The sequence below is a fragment of the Dromaius novaehollandiae genome, chromosome 7 (assembly GCF_036370855.1).
Source record: "Dromaius novaehollandiae isolate bDroNov1 chromosome 7, bDroNov1.hap1, whole genome shotgun sequence".
NCBI classification, from domain to species: Eukaryota; Metazoa; Chordata; class Aves; order Casuariiformes; family Dromaiidae; genus Dromaius; species Dromaius novaehollandiae.
The window spans coordinates 42,540,229-42,552,427 of NC_088104.1; the positions used below are offsets into that span (position 1 = coordinate 42,540,229).

Here is a 12,199-nt window from a genome sequence, read left to right on the forward strand (position 1 = left end):
ACGCTGCAGGTTTAACCAGGCGCTGCAGCACGCAGGGACTGACTGAATGAAGAACATCAGGCTGTAGTACTGCAAAAATAATCAAAGATTTTGAAGTGCTTGATTTGCCGTGGCTCATCTGTTCCATCCCACCTCCCTTTCTCCATCTCCCAAATTTAAATCCAGGCTAGCCTCAAGCTCATTACAAGAAATGTCATCCTGTGGTATTAATTTAACGTTATTTTTTATGGAACTGTGCAAGAATAAAACAAATCCAGCAAATTATAAAACCTGAATAAGCAGAAACAGATTGGAAATTATATTATTGGGTCTCCAGAATGGCTGTGAAAATATACAATGCTCTGAAAACCTACAGCCTTTTTTTTTTCTTTTTTTGATAGAGCCCTGTGCAAAGCCAGCTTGAATTAAATAGCGAGCCATGGGTCCCAAAGTCTTAAAACCAGGGTCCAGCAAATGAGAGTTTTGGTGAGATGATGTGGGGAAATGATTTGGTATGATTTACGTTTATGTTTTGAGGTACTGTGTTTGCTTGTGTGAGGTACCGCTCGTACCTGCTTGGGCTGGAGCAGAATCTGTATCGTTTGGAGACGCGGTCTGCAAGCGTCCTGTTGGAGAGGTTCGGGGAAACGGGAGGCTTTAGCACCATTAAGCCTAAAGGACATCTGAAACATAGGATAAGGACGGAATTGCTCTTTTTGTTTGTTTTTAGCTACGCTGGTTCGTAGCTGAAAAGTTGTAAGCATTTTGTAGCCTCTTGAGTGCTGCATTGGCATTCAGGCAGGTTTCGGGGAGGGACAGACCTTGGTGCGCTAGCGGGAGCTCCTTGCACCTATCTGGGATTTTCTAATGTTTCAGTCTGTAATTCTGCAGCATGTTTGCCAGCTTCAGCCTAGTGTACACGCAGAGGAAAGACAACCCTTAAAAAGTTAATTTATTCTGGTTCTTCAAGTGGAAGAGGGCAAATTAGCGTGCTTTAGTAAAGGCCTGTTATCAACAGCTCTGGGAAACACGTGGCGGCTTAAAATCAGACCCAAGAAATTCTCATAGTCCCCAAGACGTTCGCTCCATCTCCCTGAAGGACGATGCATCCTTGAGGGTGGCAGAGGAAGGGGCTTCAAACCTCCGGAGGCCAGAGCAGCTGGTAGGAGACAACAGTGGTTTCAGCCAGCCAAGGGGATCTACCATGGATCGTGCTGCTATCAGAGGGGCAGCTGCCACGTACGTAGGGACATCAAGCTGGGCAACCCCCCTGAGCTGTTCCCCAACGCCTGAACGCAGGAATAGCAACTTCATGCGTGTTCCTCCGCTCTAGGAGGGCAATGCCACCCCTTTTGTACAAGTCGGCATCTGAAATCCGCCTTTCGTCGGTGACCTGGACTTATTTTTTTCTCCAGCACACTACAAATAGTTTAACCTGGGGACTGCATAATATAGGTTTCCTTAATACGATGTTTTGCCAGCCTCTGCTGTGCCCAGTTTCTGCGACGGTAGTTGTAGCTGAACAGCAAACAGAGAAGTGAAATAGAGGACAAAATGACGGCTTTCATCCATTACTGGAAATAGTCCGTTCTGTCTTCCCAAGGACTGTCCAGGCCCAAAAATGACATGAGGGACTGCCAGTATGGTCATTTGGGAAAGGGGATGGCTGCTCAGCACTATAACCTTAAACGTATGGATAACGGTAATTCTGCGGTATCGTATGCATGTTCTTTTTTTGCCATTTGTGTCTCTGTGCTCCCGCTGAAGACTAGGCGTACGTTTGAAAGAGCTGCAGTCTTCACCACTCGTGATCATTTCAGAAGCTCCCTTAGGAGAAAACTCAGTTTATATTCCATTATTTTCTTTGCCACCGTTAGGAAGGTTTTACTTTGAGGCTTTTCTGTGAAGGGTTTAGCCGTGAAGCAAGTAATGTGCAGCGTCTCTCCAACTAGTGGAAATCAGAAAGTGGTTTTTCTTGGAGGCAGTCAAGTGCTAGCGGGTTGCAAGGGCAGCGGTGGTGCAACGCTAACCTTGCAAAATTGCCTCTGATGTGAGCACTCCAGTGCCCATGCTTTGCTGGGGTTTTGCAGCAGCGTAGTTTAGTTACGTTGCTACTAAAAAAATGATCTTTCCTCTAGTCAGAAAAACTTCCCTTAGGAGGTGATGGTCAGTGATCCTTCCAAGTGTCTTTCTGTAGCATTTGGACCTTGTGCATTTTCCTAGTCTCTGAAGTCCGTAACTTGGGATGTGGACACTTAGGTCAGTGCTAGGGGAGCTCTTCTGGAGGTGCCCACCCCAAAACAAGTTGCACTGGGTGACAGCAATCGAGGGAATGTTTGGAGACAGTTTTCTCTTGAAGCTTTGCATTGGTGGGAGTTGCAAGCCCTCTCTCTTCAACTATGTAAAGCTTAAGGGCAAATAAATAATTTGAGACATACATGAATGGTATCTCTCTACTTATGTTACACCTAGATCTGTTTTCTCTGCTGTTTGACACAGTTTCAGATATTTGTCCGACACAGTTTTGATTTCTTAAGAACTGATTGCTAAATTAAGTTTTATGCCGACCATTTGAACTAAGGGCCACAGTTTTAAATCGGTAGCAAATATTAAGGTGTTATCCCTTTACTTGGGCAGAGAAGCAACAGGAATAAGGCTTCTGAACGCACAAAAGAAATCGGAGCTTGTGTTTGAATATTCAGAATTTGGGTTTTGTGATTTCTGAGTATCAGGCATCCATGAAATGGGGAAGCTTTTTCAATACCTCCGTCTAACCTAGTGAAACATAACCCTCAAACTAGATTTGATATTCCAGTAATTCCTTGGATTAATAGAAATATAAGGATGTCAAGTCGTTCAAAATACCTGAAATGCATGCCTGGCTGACTGTGCTTTTCCTTTGCAGGATGTCGTCTGGGGATTAAACTCTTTATTTACTGTAAGTAAGAGAATGTTCTTGCATATCCACTAACCTTTTCCCCACCTGGTTTGGTCTCAGCCTCACCTAACGTGAACCCAGTCTGCTGCCTCTTGCAGTTAAGGCCGTTCTTTCCCTTGGCTTCTGCGGGTATCCTGTGAGTCCCTGCGTCAAATCAGTTTGTGGTTTTGTTTGAGTAACCACAAGACTTGTACAAGGTCTGTAATGCCTTTCATACACTGTTTTTACTTTTGGTTACACATCTGTTACGGGATATTTTCATGACAAGCTACTTGGGATCTTCCACACGCGTGAAGTTCCTTCAGCTGGTTTCCAGTGACTGAAAACTTGTCTTCCTCTTAAAGGAGCTGTTGGGATTATGGCTTTTAGAAGTGCGGCTCAGGAATTAATGGCTGCCCTGCAATCTCCTTAGTATTTTTGAACACTTACGTCCATGTTCAAGGGCTTCCATATTCGCCCACAGAATTTGCAGAAACCCTGAGCTGCCGCCGAAATGGTAGGATTTCCTTCAGGAGTCCCATTTCTCCACTTCTCCTTAGATCCGCAGGAGCAAGGAGCCCATGTCTCGCCCTTACAGGAGCAGCTCGAAAACGCAGGCGATGGCAAGAAGCTGAGTGCAGCGGTGGCTTTTGCCCCAGAAACAGAGAGGCCAAGTGTTTGCTGTGCTAAAAGCTGCCTTTTTTAGGGAGCCCGGGATTTTGGTCCCCTTCCAGTGCTGTTGCTGTGAAAGCTCAGGAGAAAGCAAAGAAAGGCCTTGACTAGCTGCAGTGCCAGGGTTTGACCTGTCATTGACTCCGGTGGGAACTGCCCGAGCCGCTGCAGCGTGTACGGGGGGGTTTTGAATAATTTTGGCTGAGGAGCGTCGCTGGGGGCTGTTAGCCCCAGCCTGCTTCCACCACCTCCTGCAGAAACGGGGGCAGAGGAGCGACCGTCCTGCCGGCTGCTACCGCCGGCACTCCCGGGGCTTTTCTGAAGTCTCAAGCGCAGGCTGTGCCTCTGACTAGCTGCAACCTCCTAGCTTTCCTGGCATCGAAAGGCTGGATTCGTTTCGACGGCTTCTTCAGTAAATTGATTTAGAAAGACTGGAGAGCATTTGCCTTTTCAACCAAGAGTCATTGCACTTCACGGCTAAGCGTGCTGCTGCATGCTAAACACCTGACAGCAAGCGGGGTCTGCTGGCGGTACAAAGAGGTCCCTTCGGTGGCAAACCGCACATAAAAATGACCTCTTGGGCAAGCAGCTGCCGAGAGCGATGGTCACGCGTGGGAGACGGCGGGGATTTGTGGTGCCCTGCAGGAGCCGTGCTGCCTGCCTCGCCTCGGGGGTGCCCCCCGCACCCGGCTGCTGCAAAGCGCCGAGGCTTTGAAAAGCTGGCGTGAGACTGGTGGCACTTCACTGCTGCCACGGACTAACGTTGAACTGAGGAAAAGTGACCCATGCTGGAGGCAGAATAGGTTTTCTGCACAATTCATCTTTTTTTTATGGTGACCCACCTCTCGTCAGCATGCCGCTCTCCTTTGGTTTTAACCCTAGACCCTTTCTCCTCCCAAAGTTAACCTTTATGGAGGTTGAGCTGAGAGCCCTGAGAGTCATTTTGATTATTTCTGCTCTCTGCCCCCAACCTGCCCTTATGTCTAGGGGTCCTTGCACTCCCTTTCCTTCTCTCGGGGCCCTGTTCTTCCCATTTTGCTAAAACTTTCTTGCCTGTCAGGCTCCAGGTTATGTAGCTTCCCAGCAGAGGCGATAAAAGTGGCTTTGCTATGTGGAGGTGGCATTAAGGAAATTCTTCCTCCCTCATCACCAGGCAGTTTGTACATCTGAACTTCTTTTTAACGGTGGACATCAAAGAAAATCCGCAGGATTTTTGCCTCCAGAAAATTTGAATGTTCCCTCAAAATTTGATTTGAAAATACCTCAGTTTTCAAGTATAAATGCATCACTGCCACGGGGGAGTGTCATAGGGCTGAGTGTGGGACATGTCAACAGACGGGGTTGTCCTTTAGTTGGCTTGTGAGTCGGTTTACAACCACCCTGCTCATGTGCATTTACCTTTGGCAGGAATAGCTATGAAGGTAGTGAGAAAATGGAGCTACACGTGCTGCTTTTTTTTTGCTTTATTTCCTTACATTATTCGCAAATGCTTTGGGTTTCCTGTATAATGCAGCGAGCAGTAGGGGGAAAAAAAAGCCTATAATTTTCTCTGGTTCTCTTCCAGGATCTTTTGAATTTTGACGATCCTTTGAATATTGAGGCTGCAGAGCATCATTTGCGTGACAAGGTGAGTCAGTGGTTTTATTTAAAGCATCCTGTTCCTAAACAAATACACGTACTGTACTCTGTGGTTCTCAGTCGATCCTTTTATAGTGTTTGAGCTGGTACTTTAGGCCGGAGAGTGACTCAGTATATCAGCAACCAGTTATTCAAACAAAATACACTTTATCCGGAAAGACAAGCCTAACATGGTAGTGTTATGCGCCATACTCTAGAATTGTTGATCGTAATATAACAATATTGGCACAATAGCTAGTCTTTTGGTGCTTCTCTCTGAGATTTTCCCCGAAGCTGTATATGTTGTGTGAAGCAAATGATAGGGGATTGTTTGGGCACATTTGCATGAAATAGCCTTTACCTTAAAGGCCTGCCAGAAAGATCTCATCCTTCTCTATCTCTTTCAAAATGTTACTTTTTTCTTCACAAGTCTTACACGGTGCATGCTTTTATTAAGCCAGAAGAAATTTGGGCACATTTGAAAGCCAGGAGTGAAAGCTTTCCATTCTTTACAATATTGTTTATTGATCCTGTTTGTTCCGTGTGTGTTACGGACGGGACGGAGCAAAATATGGAAATCACTAGTGGCCTAACTAGTAAAGAAATTTGAAAGTGTACCTCTCGGCCGAGATTGAATGTGGACGTAGAGATGCACAAAAGTAGCAACTTTATGGGGGTCTCTAAAGTTGCATCACATCATGTTATATGGATGCCTACGTAAAGCATATGAAAGTTACACTTGTCATGCTTTTGTTGAAGCTAGCTTTAAAGACTAAAGAAAGTTTCCAGGTAGATGTTGGTTTGAGGAGTTCATTGAAAATGCAAAGTCAGCCAGCGCCCCTAATTTACCTAAGTCTTTCAAGACGAGGCATCAGGATTGCATTTCGATAAGGTATTGTAGCTAGTGTGATACTTCTCAGTGTCTGCAGAGCTGGGATGAGACTGTTGGCTTAAAGAGGGAAAAATTTAGTTGGGACCTACCCTGTAAGAGGTTTTCTTTGTGGTTTTATTGTATCATTTTGGCAAAGAATAGTACTAGCAAAGTATGGTGTCAGATATTCTCAGACTGTGATCAGTGAGACTTACCAGTGCTGCTAATAAATTTTGTTATATATCGTACTAGCCTGACAGTAATGTCTTCTTCCCAAAGAATGAAGCACTAAGAAATCACTGTCCTGCATCTCCCAGCTTCATTCCAAAATCGCTGGAATCCTAACAAAAGAAGAATGTTAACTGCTTTTAAAAACACATCCTCCTCAAAAAAAGAGAGGCGAACATTCGGAATACACCCTGCTCCATTAATAGCATGGAAGCTTTTTCATATAGCAACAGTTGTGGAAAGACGTTTTAAAGGGAAAATAGGAATATTTTTTGTCCATCTTCTAAGTTAGAAATATTCTATGCAGAAACTAACATTTTTAAACTTGTTAAACTGTAACGGTGTTAGACTGAGCATATCTGAAATTTATTTTCTACTATGTTGACTTTGTTTTTTGGAGGTTATCTGCATTTAGTGTTCAGTGAGTTCGGTGGTATTTCATTGAAAGTGTCATGCACTGCTGAGTTTTTGCCAGGTAGCGGTGGATTTCTCCTGGTAAGCATTATGAAAACAAAGCAGATAATGTCAGCAGTCTAGGGAGAATAAATTATGCAAGGCAGAAAAGTGGCTGCTTTTACAATTAGCCTCAAAGGATATGACTGTAGTTTGTGTTAGTTTTTGTCTCTCTGGGGTACAGATGATGTATATAATGCATATAAGCATTTCATTATGAAGCGAATTGGCTGTGCTCCTGTCCTGTCTCTTAAGAGAATACTTGTAATGCACATTATGATTAAGATGTAATGCACATTAAGATGGGAGTTTTTATGAATTTCTCCTGAGATGTTTTTGCATGCAGAATGCAAATATACAAATAGTGTATGTATAATATACATGCATGCACACATACACCCCCCCCCACACACACACACAACCTATATACAGGTAGATATGCAAGTATGCCTACATACAAATAGTTCTGTGTACAAATGTCTGCATACAACGGATGGTTTAAGAAAAGGCCTTTGGTCATTGACAGCATGGGAGTATGTGGCTTGTAGCAGCCAAGAAAAAGGTACATTGAGTGTGCTTTTGTGGCTTTCCCGGAGAGGAATTTCACTGATGCCATTGCAAAGCTGGAGATCCTTTTGCTGACGTTACAGGCTAAATGTGGCTGCCGGAGAGGTTAACAACTAATCTGAAACCTGCCTCTGGCTGTTCAGATTGCAAAACTGAAGTTCGTACAGTTCCTTAGGCTGGATTAAGATACCAAAAATGATTGCTGCCTTGCAGGTTGTGGAAGAAGTCACACTGACAGTCACGTCATAGCTGTTACATCCTTACCACTGATTCTAGGAGAACAGTTCTGCAGTGCATGTCTGCATCACGCATCGGGCTGCAGGGGACAATTATGATCTCCTCCTGCGTAAGGAGCCTCTTAAAATGTTTACACTTCGGTCCATGGTTTATATCTGAGCATGTAGTTGTACCTTTTGGGAAAGCAGTCTTGTTTTAAGGTTTAAAAATCATGCAAAATTCAAGAGCTCAAGTTGTTCAGTTAACATTGCTGTAAAAATTTTGTCTAACTTGAGATCTGAATTAGTGCAGCGTCAGCTTCCAGCCCTTGGGGGCCTCTTTCAACTAGAAGAAGGATCTGTCAGTTAATGAACCTTTTCTTCCCTTGTAGGTACCTTCAGCCTATGATCATCAAGTCGCTTTTAAACAGATTCATTTTTACAGTACATGCAGTTTGTTTATAAACCTTTAGTAATTCTACAGTTCTTCCCTACACGTTTTGCAAGATCTCAGGAACTTTTTGGAAGGTTGTACAACTAACTTGGGCAAAATCATCAATGTCCGTTTTCACGAATGCTTTGATGTCCAAAGACTATCTTCTTTTCAGCTACAATAGCGCTTTGGAGACCCGTGTTTTAATTGGTCATTTCTCTCAAAGTCCTTGTCGGTGTTACGGGATACTGTCTGCTCTCTTGTGTAACCTAAATTAATTTTTCAGAGATAGGACCCTTTTATTTGTCTGCGTTAAGTGCTGCTGCTCAGGTGGTTTCGTTGCCGTTGCAATCAGTTTTGTCAGGCTTCAGTTTTGCCAATCATGAGTTTATTTTCTAGATTGTCAGCAGGCGGTACTGGATGTTCCAGTGCTTAGTGACCCTCGTGGTAAACCTTGTCTCTATAACCAGTCAGAGCCTTCCTGCTTTCAGGTTTCGACTACAATCTCGTGTCCATCTGTAAAGAGTCTGGCTCTGTCCTCTTGGTAGCCTCTTCGTTGTTGCTGGGGGGATGCTCCTAGGTCCCCCCCAAAGCCATCTCCTCCCCACCAGGAAGCCCCGTTGCCTCTGCTCCCCATCCAGGCTGTCCCGGGCTGTCCCCTCGCAGGGGTTGGGTCTGTCCCGGGGCAGGACTTTGTCCTTGCTGAACTTCATGAGGCCGTTCCCCTGGGCGGCCGGGGTCCCTCTGGATGCCGGCTTTGTCCTCCAGTGTGTTGCCGGCATCCTCTTTCATCGCTGCATTTCTGTAGAGCTGGCTGTCCACTTCCACGCTCGGCCAGTTTTTTAAACTCTTCTTGCAAGCTCGTTGACTGAGGCTGGACTGCCTTCGATTTACCAGAGGAGTCTGTCTGTCAGTGATTGTGTGCATAGCCAGAGCTGTTGACGGGCAACAGGATCTATTCCATGGATTTCTAAACAGCGGCAGTAAATATATAAATTTTGATGACTTCAGATTTAAAAATGAAGTGCTGAAAAATGCAGGATTTGTTGTTGTGTGCAGTGAACAAATAGCTCCATCGATTTGCTTTCTGTGGGAGCCACAGAGACTAAATATTGAAAAAACAGTAATGCGCTGTGATAATACAAAACCAAATCAGCTTAGTAGTTCAGACTTTTGTATTTCTTAGCCAGAGATGCTTTGGATATTGTACCTGCTATTTGTCAGATGAAATCTAGAAAATATTTTCCACACGTGCATAGATCATGACTGTTTGGAGATGTTATAACATCAGTACATTCCAGTGGGCTGGTGTCCTTAAAAACTACCCTAGCCCTTGTATTTCCTATTAAGACGTTTTAAAGCTGTACGTGCACTACACAACAAGAAGATTCATTGCACTGTTCATGTGGCTTATATAGGAAAAGTTTTTCTAAAATACTCCTTTGCTTTCTTTCAAATCTAGCCCTGCCATAGCAAGAATGCTAATGCTGTGTCCTATTTTAACTATATTCTCCTGTTGTATCTGGTGTAATTTAAAAGGCTAAGGCAATTTTTGTCATCTTGCAGATTAGCAAACACTCGTTTACTTGTTCATCTATGTGTCAGTTTTGAGTAGTTTTCTAGAAGAAGCTGAGCAACATAATCGTTGTGCATTATTTTCCTTTTCAAGCTTTCCATCTTCCCACTGAAACGCGTCCATCAGTATTCACGCATGGAAATGTTTCCTGCGGTGTCACTCTTAAGGGGTAAAATAGATAGCTCTCTGCGAGGTTTTTTTTCTGTTGTGAAAATGTAACATGTCTTCTTCCGTTGCGACTTCTTTTACAAACAGCTCTGAAATGCCAAAGCTAAGAAATCCGGCCAGAGTAAGTTTGCGTTTGCCAAGGTTCTATCTTAAATCAGAATTTTTTTGCTTAATTGGAATGAGCCCTGTTAAAGCTTCCTTGAAAAGCAGTGTCATATGTTTCTGATTATAGAATACAGGAATTGCTGAACAACGGGAGCATCGTGTCCCCGTCCGCTGTCTCCAGAGAGCTGGCGAGCACGTCCGGAGGAGATCACTGATGGCACGGGGCGGTGGCGGTCGCTCTCGGAGGAAGGCTGCTGTCAGGCTCCGTGCGATCATGGCTGGAAACATCCAGCAGATCCTGGGTGTGAGGGATCGGCCTGCTGCTTCCAGCACGCGCTCCAAAGGCCTGTGGTGCTGACCACCACCTGCTTTGCTTTATCTCCCAGTTGCCTGCCAGGTTTTCAAGGACATGAGGAGCAAGACCTCTGTGCAAAAGGGGTCTGGGATTTTCTTTTTATTTTTCTAGTCATCTTCTGCCACTGTCAGCGAAGGGAGTTTTAATTGTTTTCCTGCCTTTCCCACAGCTAGACCAGTAGCAAGGCTGGTAGCTGTTATCTTGATACTGTAGTGATGAATTATTTTGCACTGGTTTGCACGTAGGAGTTTGGTTCTGGTTCAGGTCTTAGCACAGTTTTTAACTAGAGCTGTAGCATTTCAGCAGTTGGTTGTCACTGAGGATAGTTCCAGTTCCATCTGTTCTCACGTAGCTTTATACACTGTTACGATTTTGTTAGTAGACATTATTGTGCTTTTATGCTGAGGAGGGTTGTTGTAGGAATACTAAAGGAAAAATTTGGGAGGGAGGTTGAATATGTATATAACGTAACGCAGTTAAGTATGACTGTGGACAATTCATGATATTCTTACAGCTGCCTTTTCTCTTTACTATGTCAACCCTACAGTCGCAGCGCTGTTTCAGTCCAGCCCCAATCATGTCGTTCTGGTTCCTGTTCGTAATTGTATTAGCACATTAGCGAAAGTCTCTTTGGCAGTGAGACTGGACCACTAGCCTGTGCCGCCAAGATGTGTGGTTGCAAACCATGAGTAAGATGGTCTCATGTCTTGTGTTGAGAAAGGGAGAAGGGATCTCGAAAACCAGCTTGTGTCCCAGAAAAGACCCACTTTTCGTCAGCCACAGGTGAGCTGTTGGAAGGGAGAGTCTCTCCAGGGATTTGCAAAGTCTCCTCGTTTCATTGATCGCATCCCCCTCTCCTGCCGCTTTCCCCCTCCAGCCCCCAGCAGACACCAAGGACAACATTGCCAGTCTCATTTCACCACAGCTCGTGGTGTCTTTCCATGAACTGCACCCTCAGATAAATCACACAGAGGCAGAGATCGATTAAGGGGTATATGAAGCAGGGAGCTATCAGGGAAGAGAGGTGCTAGGGCAGATTTTCCCTTGCATTACTTGCATGCTGCTGTGACAGCTATTGAATCTTTTTTTCTTTTCTTTTTTTTTTAACACATGAAAATACATTACCACTTTGATTTTTTTTCTATTCAAGACTTCCCTTGGTAGTAAAGAAAATGTGTAAGTCTTACTTCAGTATTTTTGTGGAGATGGATTTATAATGTTCATGCCTTTATGGAGTCTGAAGCTGCCTGTTAGGTTTCCTCTTAGGATTTTAATTGCCCTACATAGCCTCAGTTTCTTAGGAAACTAGATGGAAAAAAGTCTATCCTCTCAATTGCTCACAGTCTTTGGAGATTGTTCTAATGAGTCTTCTGGGATGAACGTTTTCCATGAATTACTTGAGGACTGTTTTCTTGTCTTTACAAGTGAGAGCCTAATCTAATTCCATTAGAAATTCCATTGACGATTAGAAACATTTGTAGACTTGAAATTTCCCTGAAGACTTTTTGCATCCTTTCATAATTATAGGCAGTATTTTGAGTCCTTAAATAGCAAGCCCTTTAGGATTATGTAGAATAATCTTAACTTCTCAAACCCTTCCTCGGGCAACTGGACTAGAGCTGGCAGCTCCTAACGTGCCACTACACGGGCCAGGTTCAGGAGAGGGCATCACCGATATCTTCTGAAAATAAGTGAGCCGCTGAAAGAGAAAGTTGCCAGCAAGTGACCTGCCTGTAGATAGCAGTCATAGGTGGAAAAACAAAGATAGCAGTGTCTGTGGGATATCTTAAGGCATCCCCTTGAGGATATAGAAAGTTGCATTTTCCCCCAAATTGTTCTGCCTCAGAAGCTGTCACTGTCCAGCCTATGCGCCTTAGTTCTGGGGCTGCCAAGAGTCAGCAGCAACTTGAAATTGTGAAGCTTCTCTGTCACCAAAAGGGGTCTTGTCCTTGCTGGGGTTTTTTGCAGAAGCTTCCAAGACGGGTTTGTGAAGTACATTCACAAAATGGCAGCGGGTTCTTCTGTCTCACCTCGGTTTTTATC

General features: G+C 44.3%; 1 protein-coding gene across 4 annotated transcripts in view; it reads left to right on the top strand.

Annotated features, from left to right (window-relative positions):
- The window catches only part of UBE2F (ubiquitin conjugating enzyme E2 F (putative)), an 82,656-nt gene that overhangs the window by 51,629 nt on the left and 18,828 nt on the right, over nucleotides 1-12,199 (top strand). For 2 of the 4 annotated variants that reach the window (XM_064515369.1, XM_064515367.1), the window contains 2 exons: nucleotides 2,885-2,917; nucleotides 5,133-5,195. The exons of 1 other annotated variant lie outside the window; for it this stretch is intronic. In XM_064515369.1, coding sequence (XP_064371439.1) covers nucleotides 2,885-2,917; nucleotides 5,133-5,195 — 96 coding nt within the window. The remainder of the gene's footprint in view (nucleotides 1-2,884; nucleotides 2,918-5,132; nucleotides 5,196-12,199) is intronic. One more of the 4 variants, XM_064515368.1, reaches the window with a different exon arrangement.